The 10,166-nt window shown below is 45.6% G+C and overlaps 1 protein-coding gene across 1 annotated transcript; it reads right to left on the bottom strand.

Annotated features, from left to right (window-relative positions):
* Positions 1–109: 109 nt before the first annotated feature.
* On the bottom strand, positions 110–8,534 carry LOC143146090 (uncharacterized). The gene is made up of 12 exons (XM_076310098.1): positions 8,293–8,534; positions 7,243–7,321; positions 6,023–6,462; positions 5,129–5,936; positions 4,980–5,032; positions 4,518–4,634; positions 4,309–4,408; positions 3,819–4,187; positions 2,285–3,291; positions 1,300–1,448; positions 1,067–1,204; positions 110–237 (listed from the first exon to the last, which is right to left on the bottom strand). The coding sequence occupies exons 1-12, from the start codon at positions 8,472–8,474 to the stop codon at positions 173–175; spliced, it is 3,507 nt and encodes a 1,168-aa protein (XP_076166213.1). The 5' UTR covers positions 8,475–8,534; the 3' UTR covers positions 110–172.
* Positions 8,535–10,166: the final 1,632 nt, after the last annotated feature.

The following is a 10,166-nucleotide window of genomic DNA, read 5'->3' as shown; positions in this document are numbered from 1 at the left end:
AAACCGGATGCACGGTATCTCAGACGTCCGATGCTTTTAATAGAAATTTATCAAGAATGCAGTTACAGCCACTCGGTTACTTGGTTTATCGAGTGATTGCAACGACAACTCAATTTCGAGGAATAATTTATTGAACCACAATTAACATACAGCTGGTGTTCTCATCGTAACGCTAGAGATTATCATCCTCGGGCAGCAACATGTCCTGTCCCTGGATCGACACGGTTGGCGCGATACCTGTACACGATAGCGTTGGTGACGTAAATTTCGAATTAATGTATCGCTTATGTGGTGTGCAGGGCGAGTCAATAACAACCGCTCGCCGAAATATCTCGTTACCCATCGATTCGATCGACCAGTTAATCTGAAAGTACAAACGCTAATCCAGCACTTACAAACTTCGTACAATCGAAAGTAAGATTAACGAGAGACAAATGATACTGTCACCTTAAGAAAATATATTTATTCGAACAATAATGAAACACGATGTAACGTGTCGATGATTTTTTTTGCTGGTCACTTGTTTTCGTGTAAAATGAAAAAATGTAACCGGTTGCAGAGAGATTGGACAATCAAGAGTTTACCGTACACTGTATTCAAAAGAAGACTGAATTTTTTAAACGAGACTGCACACAGGTGAGATGCGTGGTGAACCGATAAAAAGACCAATTAAATGGCCGATAATAAGGCGACCTCGAGTTCACCTTGAAAAATGTACAGTGTTTGAAAAGTTCGAGGCCACCTTAACATTTTTGAAAATGTAAGACAAAAAAGATTTTAAAGACATCCGTTCGACGGACCCGTTGGAATACAATATATTTCGTACGAAATTTTTGTCGACCGAATTTGATAAATAACTAGATAATTCGAATCGCAGTTCTTATCGAGTTATACTGTGTAAACGGATTGGAAAGCGGCATTACGAAATTCACTGGTGCAATAGACAGTTCAAGATCAATGAAAAGCATCCTGTAAACACTCCCGTCGTTCGCACCTGTAAACTTTTTTACACCACTTCCAAATCTGTTTTCGTATCAACCGTTTCATTTACCCAGTGAAAATATACCTTTTTTACGATTCCGTATCACCAGATACGTTGCAGCGACAGTTCCTGCTGCAACAATCGCGGTACCCGCAATTCCACCCATGATAACATAATTCGGCGCTTTCGTGAGGTACAAGGTGCTCGTGTCGCAGTTCAAATCTGGAAAAGAGAAAGAAACAGAAAAAAAAAATAAATAAATCCATGAAGTGCGCGACGAAACGTACTTCCGAGTTGAAGTCGAAGATGTCTCTTACCCGGATTCGTTAAACAAGCGACCTTGTTCTCGTACAAGTTGCAGTTCAAGGTGTCGTTACCGATATCGTCGAAGCAACTGTGATTGCACAACGGGCTGCTCTCGAACAGGGTGGTGATCGTTTCGTCGTGCATGTGGTCCTCGATTTTTCTGCGAAACGAAAAATGGGCCCAAAAACACATCCAACAAGAATTGAACGAGAACCAAGTACAGTTTGACATAGTTGTTACAAAAATAAAGTGAAGAAATGTAGAAATGAACATTTTTCTAATTAGATGATTCGTCGAAATACAGATCGCTGCAGGGGGTAGATAATTCTATCTCCGTTCAATGTGGCGATAAGCGGATGTTTCTAGGCCCGTGAGAGCTGTGCACGTAGCATGACACACAAAAAATGCATCAAAGGCCGATACGAAGAGGCGGTATTGGTCTTTGATGTCGCTATAATGTTACGATCGCGGTTTCAGTTTTTCGGAGCCTCCAACGAGAGAATCATTTTGTATTTTGCCGACAACTGCATTCGGTCGAAGAAAAGAACAACCAGTGAAAATAGAGCGAGAGCGAACAACGGAGAGCGGACAACGGAGAACGAATGCACATCGATTTTTCGCCGTTTCGAACTGTTCATTTTTGAGTCACACACGATGCCCTATTCGAGACAATAGCGCGCCTGTTCTTGTAAGCGAGTGAGGTATAGGAACTACACTTGGAACTGATCGTAATAAGGGACTCATTCACCGCGATTAAAAACGATTTGAATCGTATCGTGTACGGTTGTACATTCGTCAGAAAAATCTCCGTCGATGTGATTGAAAATAATTTTTTTTAAAACGAAGCAAAAATGAAAAAATTCTCGTGGCCTTTACAAACTAGTAACCGACTGGTGTCAGGTCTCACCCATCACCGATTTCAAAGGGAAATCACTTCCCGAAATTGGACGGAGATAGCGATATTCAGAGAAATATTATTTAGTAAATATTATTTACACATTCGTGTGTTCGGCGTGCAGCACCAGGACGCAGAATGTGGATTCGTTGCAATACGGCCCGGTCCATCCGTGCCAACATTCGCAGGTGGCGTTGTCCACGTTGCAAGACCCATGTTCGTTGCAATCGTTCTCGCATACACGTACGCATCCACCGGTCTCGTTACCGGTCCCTTTCGCGAATCCTTGGTCGCAGCTGCACTCCCCGGGTGCAGTGCAGGTACCATTATTGCAATTCTCGCAGTACGGCTCGCAGACGGTTTTGTTCTCCGATTCGATCGGTACGTAGCCTTCATTGCACTCGCAGACTTCGGGTTTCGTGCAGTTGCCGTTCTCGCAGGATGTGCAGACGGGCACGCAGCGTTTCTCGATATCTATCTCGTAACCGTCGATGCAGCTGCAGGTATTCGGGGCGTCGCAGATTTCGTTGTCCCCGCAGAATTGTTCGCAGAAGGGTTCGCAAATGTTTGTGTAATTCTTCGTGAAATTGTATCCGTGGTTGCAGATGCATTCGTTCGGAGCTCCGCAGTATCCGTTCGCGCACGTGAAGTTGCAAACTGGTTCGCAGGTGCTCGCGTTCACTGGAGAGTAACCTTCGTTGCAAATGCACCGATTTGGCCCGATGCACTCTCCATTGTGACAACCGTCCTCGCAGAAGATCAGTTCGCAGGTTGTTCGGTTCGAGGAGAGGTAGTAACCCGGGTCGCAGCTGCATTCGTTTGGCGCCACGCACATTCCGTTTGCGCACGAACTTTCACATACTGGCTCGCAATCGGTTCCATTCGGCAGAAGTTTATAACCGGAGTCACATTGGCACACGTTGTCCTCAGTGCAGTGCCCTCTGTTCAGGCAATGTGCCGAGCAGTTCAACACGCACCGGTCCTTGGTCAAAAAGTAACCTGAATCGCAGCTGCACACGCCCGGGGCTGCGCAAACACCGTGCGCACAAATCGACAAACCGTCCTCGCAGATCGGTTCGCAGATCGAGTTATTTAAGTAGGTCCCTGTCTGAAAATGTGGGAGGGGATTCTTTAAAACAGAAGCGATATCGATTTTTCTATCGTGTTATTTTGACAACTCTTACCAAACTGAGTGGACATTTACTTCGATCATTTTTCTTTTCATTACGCAAGCACATAAATTGAAATTCTTTTCTTTTACTTGTCTCGTTTATCTCCGTTCTCGTTATTTCGCCGAAACTTTAATAATTTCAATATTAATTATCCATTTAGCCTGGATTTTTTCTGCCGAGTAAACAGATAAACTTACCTTTACATTCGAGGGAAAGATTGCAATCTTCGAATATAATTTTATGATTACTTCAATAGTTAAATTTGTATTTAAAAAGGTATAAATTTGGTCTATGTGATTTACAGTTTTCCTATTATTGATTTCGAAAGGCGATCAAATTTTTAATAAATATCGACGAGCGAGAAGAGAACGCGTGAACGAAAGAGAGCGGTACAGGTGGAGAAGGTTCACCTTTCGATGACCTTGACAGATTAATTCAAGGGACGATTATTGTAAATACGCACGTTCGATTTTGGCGCCCTCGTGTAGGACTCGTTGCACGTGCATTCGTTAGGTGCCGAGCAGAAGGCGTTCTGCGATTTGCAGTCCACGTCGCAAATCGGCTCACAGGTGTTATGTTCGGAGAATTGGTATCCTTTGTCGCATGTACAGATATCCGGTTTGTGACATTTTCCGGGTTGACACGTGGCAGGGCACAAAGGTTCGCAGGTATCGTTCTTAGATTTGACGTAGCCTTGAGAACACGTACACTGGCCAGGAGAGCTACAGTAGCCATTAACGCAAGGCAAAGTGCATAGGGGAGCGCAGATACCGTTATTCAGCCGTGTGTACATCGGACAGCATATTGAGATCGTCTGATACGCGGTGGAATACTGAAACGATGGTTTTGATTAAATCAATCGTCCCAGTTTCTATGGTGTGTGTCCTGTAGTACTCGCGGGACGGTATCGGAACGAGAACAAACTGTTTTTCAAAATGGAGAAAGGTGTTTACCGATTTTTTGTAATTCAATCGCTCTTTGGTTTTGTAGAAAAGGTTGAATATCCTCTTCAGATACGTCTCGGTGTATGGAACGTATTGCGACACCAAGTAACTACGAACACATAATTGACAAGGTACGTTTCGATTTCACAGCGAACCAAGGATAAAGAAAAGAAAAACAAATTATTAACAACGACGCACGAACGGAACACGGCACCCACCTGACCCTCATGGTGCAAAGTCCTTTGGTAGAAGAAGTGGTATAGACGCGAGGGATCGTGACAATTTGTAAAAAACCAACGAAAAGCACAACCACCTTGAATAACATCTTGAATGTCCTAATGTTTCACCGAGTGCAACCAACCAACGAGCGATTTGCATACGACTAAATGGCTCGCCGGGAAATTGTTATTCACTGGCGCCTGTGCCCCTCCCCCTTTCCTCCCGCTGCATAATCATATCCTGTGTTATCGGAGATGAAACAGGATGTTAGGATGATAACGTTACACCGGACAACAATATATCAGGGATTCGTCGAACGCCTCGCTATCGTTTCCATGCCTCTTCAATTTTATTTATTAATCAATTCTGCCGCCCGAGGACATCGAAATTGCCGTCTCCTCTCATGCTTACAAAAAAAAAAAAAAAAATAAACGGTCGTTGACCGTTGCATTCGTTCTCACCGACACTCGCAATCGCACACAGTCTGTTCGCGTCCGATCGACGCGACGCGGTTCTGGAAACAAGAACGAGAAAGAAAACAAAGAAACAGAACGATAAGAAAATTAGAAAAAAGAAAGAAGAAAAGAAAAAAAGAAAAAGAAACGATTTATTCGGCCGGGACGCATCTCTGCCGGCCCTTGACACCGGCCTCCTTCTTGTAACCCAGGTTGCATATGCACAAATTGGGCGCGGTGCATACACCGTTCGGGCAACCGCCTACGCACACGGGCATGCATTTGGTGCGCGTCGGATCGTTGGGATTCATCGTGTATCCACGATTGCACGAGCACTGATTCAGACCGGTGCACTCCCCGTTGATGCACGGTTTCTCGCAGAGGGGTTCTTCGGTCTGTGGCGTCCTCTGCATCATGCATCTTCCCGTGTCGGGCTCGACCGTAAACCCATGCTCGCACACGCAAGTATTCGGAGCCGTGCACGTACCGTGGAGCCCGCAGCCGTATCTGCACAGCGAAGGTGACACGGGACTGGGGAATGGTTCGCCGCGTATGTACGGGTCCGTTCCTCTCCCGGGCGTGCAAATGCAGCGTTCCCCGTTATGGTAGCACTGCGGAGGACAGTCCTGGACGCATCTGCCGTTCGGGTCGAGGGTGTAATCTTCATTGCAGTTGCAGATCCCCGGTGCAACGCACACGCCGTTCGTGCAACCGCGAGGACAGTGTGGGACGCACTTGTTTACGGATTCGAGGAGGTAGCCCGGGTCGCAGTTGCAGACACCCGGGGCGATGCACTGGCCGTTGGTGCAACCTTGAGGACACTCCGGGATGCATCTGCGCGCGAAGTCCAAAGAGAAACCGGGCTTGCACTTGCAGACACCTGGGGAGACACAGTCTCCGCCGGTACATCCTTCGGGACAGTTGGGGACACAGACTGACGTGTCACCTTGGGGATTGATGTATCTAGAAAGAGTAGAGTTGATCGAAAATCGTTTTCGTTTTCTCGAGACTAGTGAAACGATTTCGGTGTGGATCGACACTATACTCACCCTTCTCGACACGTGCACATCCCCGGAGCTGTGCAATCCCCGTTGCGACAGTTGTTGCACACCGGCATGCACGTCTCCGTCTCGAGAGACGGTTGCACCGCGTATCCGGGTTTGCATCTGCACAACTGGGGCGCCACGCACTCCCCGTTCTTGCATCCTCCGGGGCAGATCGGTTTGCATTCACCGTTTACCTCGTCGTAACGCAGCTTGCAGGCGCACACGTTCGGCGAGAAGCAGTACGCGTCCTTCTGGCAGGGTTTGTCACAGTAGGGCATGCATATGCCCTCCTGGGGGAACCAGCCTGGCGGGCATGCACACACGTCCGGCGCGATGCATTTGCCACCAAAGCATCCTTGCTTGCAACACGGTTCACAGCCACCGGATGTCAAGTTGCGTTCGTAGCCGTCGCAGCAGTCCAGAATCGTGATGAAGCCGTTTGTCTGGCGGTGTATATCGTTTCGGTGAGTTTTTTTTTTGGAACTTAGTACGGGAACGAGTGCTCTTAACTCGCGGGATTCAAATTTTTCTAGACACCTTCTAAAAGTCTGACCTAACGTAGTCACGAAGTAGCTCGCCTTCCCATTTTTCGATCGGAGAATATTTGTGTTTTACAATTTTCATTCGCGTGAATGTTCATCGTAAATGTTATTTCGTAAATACGGAAGCGTTTTGCCTAGGTGTCTGGAGTATTAGGTCCGGAGTTCTAGGTGACTAAAACTCTATTTAAAAAGAAAGGTGGATAAAGTGTAAAAGTTGAAAATGCAAAAATACTAACGTTATTTTCTGGATAAAAATCGATATTTGTTCTGTTCTTGAACAGTACTAATTAACAGTCATAGAAAGCAATAAATTAAGATAATGGATAACAAGGCTCTACAGGATTATTCTGTAACTTGCTTGAGAAACGAAAAGTAGTATATCGAAGACGAAGGATAATTGTCGTATTTGAATAATTGTTTTTTTTTTTGAACGATAATGCTTCGGTAACATAATTATTCGAAAGATTCACGAATAAATGAATGGAAGTTCATTATTATCCAACATGTTTGAATCATCGAAAATTTAATTAATCTTTACCAACCCTCCTTTTATTGATAAACGAGACATCATGGTACCTTTTAACGGTACAGTTAAAACATGATGTTTCTTGTAATTGAGATGTCACTTGCGAAGTGACTTTCCGAGATCGTGTCAAAGTAACGTTAATTGTGTATATTTACCGCTTCACCCTCGTTCGTCGAGGGAAGTGTATTGTGAGGGAATTCCCCCGTGGAGTTCAAAACCAGTGCAACTGCGTAACTGAAACAGCGCGTAGATCGCATGAAAAGAAGGGGTGAACTCGTGAGCTCACGTTGTCGCGATAACCAGGCGCAAAGGTCACGCTGCGTTTTACTCTACCACAATTAAAGCATCGCGTGTACAGGTTTCCCTTCTTTCGATCGCCTTGTTTCTCGAACGTTCGTCTTAAGCCACGTTCCCACGTGCGCGACCTGCCGTACGAAACACACTGTGGGGCAGCGTGCTCGGTTAATCTTAAATTGCTTTCGATTACGTTCGAATTCCACGAGATTGAAATCGAACGATTTGGGTCGCCTGTACAAATATTCTCTAGTACCGGTGGGATCCATACCGATGCTGTTGACGATACTCGATCAATTCAATGCAAAGTGTTCGATAAGAAGTATCAACACATATCGAAATTTCAAGAACTTGCGGTATCGCTTTTCGATAGTTCTTAAAGTGATTCCAAATCGAACGAAACTTTTGTCAGAATATGGCTTGTTTGCCAGATTAAAAGTAATTTCGTTTTCCAAAATGGAGAATATTTAATTTAATGAAACGCTTATACACTCTAAAAAAATCGTGTTCCAATCAAAAGGACCTTTTCGAAGACTGGAAAATTAATAATGTTCAGAAAGTCTAAATTTATGTATCTATACCAGGTAGTCGCGAAGTAATTGAAAATTACATTATCTACATTGATCTCTACGTGGTTGCTATAGATTTGATATTAACACTTTCGTGTTGTATCAATTTTATATCGATACTTGAATAAAGGTATTTAATCAGGATCAATGCTTTCAAGTATCTATCGAAGAGGTGTCGATCATTCTTGCTACCTACGTCTTCGTTACAATTTGTTAAAAGCTCGAAAGGTGCAAAGTGGTATCGATACGTATCGCATCGAGTACCACATCCCCATCACCGGTTCCAAGCGTGTTTCCGGGGACAGTTGCGCGCAGCACATGTGTGAACGTGGCTTTACTCACGGTATCGTCTTGTAGCAAAGTCCAGCCTGTACGGTGCTGTTCACGGCGACGTTCTGATTTGATCGGCCGCCTTTGACACCTTGATGGGAACGATGACCGCCTTTGACGCCGTCTACCGCCAAGGTGTCGGCGAACAGCAGCGTTAGAACGGCCGCGCAGGCTATTATCAGCGATCTCTGCATGTTGAATGTTCCAGCGCCTACGAACGACTGGTTTCTTATTTTCGTGGTACGCGTGATCACATCTACCCCGATAACACCGACGCGCTGGGGTCACCAGTTACCATCTTCGCGATTCGGCTGCGTAGTTGTTCGCAGAAATGTTTATGGACTCGCATCTCGCGTCGTGTCGAAAGTTCATAGAAGTCGTCTCAAACGTCAGCGGCCGCATACCTAAACACGCCATCGCGTCAGATTTTTCCGCGATCCGTCAGCTTCTCGGAAACCGAGGACGGAAGGAAATACCCGTTACGAACGATAGAAACTCGGTAACTTCGAGACGAATTACCGCTCGTCACGGGTCAGCCGAGTACGACGAATCTTCGAGACCCATGGTTCGGGTCCTGGATCAATGGTTCAAGGCTGACGACGAGCGTTTATCGTAGAGGGGCTCGTCGAGAACTTCCATTCGATTCCCAGTAACGAGTCACACGTTTCGAGCGTTCTCTCCCTCGGCTAAGTTTTTATGTAATCCGACAATATCGCGCAGGATGTAACCACTCGAGCGATAAAAACGAGGGTCCACGAAGCGCGATGACTATTCGTTTCATTTTTAAGTGACTGTAAGTCGGACGATATTCGCGTTACGTTCGCGATGAACAGAGAAACGAGGACCGGTGAAACCGGAGTCACGGGATGTGTCGAGATTCAACGAAATGTACGGGGAACCTGTCGATTTACACGATTACAGCTCCTACACGATGAGAGTCACAGTCTGACCGAACGAAACCCTAGGGAGGGATCTGTGTCCGATCGGGGCGCACCAAGCGGCGCGCAGTCGTGTTATCGACGCGAAGTAGGCTCGTTGCTGTGCAAACAACGCGAGATTATCGTCGAGCGTTATTCTAATTACGCGTTATCAACGCGGCGCTCGTCTTTCTCCATTTCTTTTTTTTTTCAATCTGTCCGCGATGAAAGAGCAGCGTCAGACGAAATTCATTACGAATTTATATTATTATCAATGATGTCAGCGTGCGAGTGCAGGCTCGGCGTAATCGGTTCGTGATTCTCTTTATCGTGCACGGACGATACGCGAACGTTGAATGCAACACTTCGTACGTGAGCACCGAAGCGGACTCGAGTCTCTTCGGATACAGAGATTGTTCTTGTCTGTTTGGTATCTTCCAAGTCTTTAATTATTTTAACGATCGTTTTTTACATCTGGTGCAGCAACCCCTCGTTGAAACATTGTGTTCGTCCCTCGATAAAACGTACCGATGATACACAGATATAGAAGTTTTATAAATATTGAAGTTTTTATTTCGACGTTCATTCTTAGTAGGGAAAATAGGAACAAATTCGTTACCATTCCTTCTTAAAAGGTTCGGCGCGGTACCGAAAGTGTACGTTTTATCGAGGGGATGACCAAGTATCGTAATACAATATCGACGAACGAAGATGTTGTAACCACGAGGAAAGATTCGATATTAAACGATATACCGGTATACCAACCACTATCAGGTAGGTTCGACTTCGAATAACGCACAATAACTAGATGGTAACTAGATTTAACTAGAGATTACGAGGGGTACGATCATCACAGGGTGTCCAACTCATAATACGTCTTTACCAGCACGAAATGGTTGACGTCAACAGGTCCTCGAGGAAAAGTTGTCCCGACGCGGTACACGCCCCGATGGATGATCTAATCGCGAC

This window comes from Ptiloglossa arizonensis, chromosome 4 (genome assembly GCF_051014685.1).
Source record: "Ptiloglossa arizonensis isolate GNS036 chromosome 4, iyPtiAriz1_principal, whole genome shotgun sequence".
In the NCBI taxonomy this organism is placed as follows: domain Eukaryota; kingdom Metazoa; phylum Arthropoda; class Insecta; order Hymenoptera; family Colletidae; genus Ptiloglossa; species Ptiloglossa arizonensis.
The sequence above is the reverse complement of the archived record's forward strand: the minus strand, read 5'-3'. Positions and strand labels throughout refer to the sequence as shown.

Bases quoted from the DNA above. Each gene is read 5' to 3' on its own strand.
- LOC143146090 (XM_076310098.1), bottom strand. From the start codon at position 8,474: ATGCAGAGATCGCTGATAATAGCCTGCGCGGCCGTTCTAACGCTGCTG. The intron at 1,205-1,299 runs GTAAGAGACATC...TCTCTTTTCCAG, and splicing joins CGCTTGTTTAACGAATCCGG to ATTTGAACTGCGACACGAGC. The intron at 238-1,066 runs GTATATTTTCAC...TATCGTGTACAG, and splicing joins GATACGGAATCGTAAAAAAG to GTATCGCGCCAACCGTGTCG.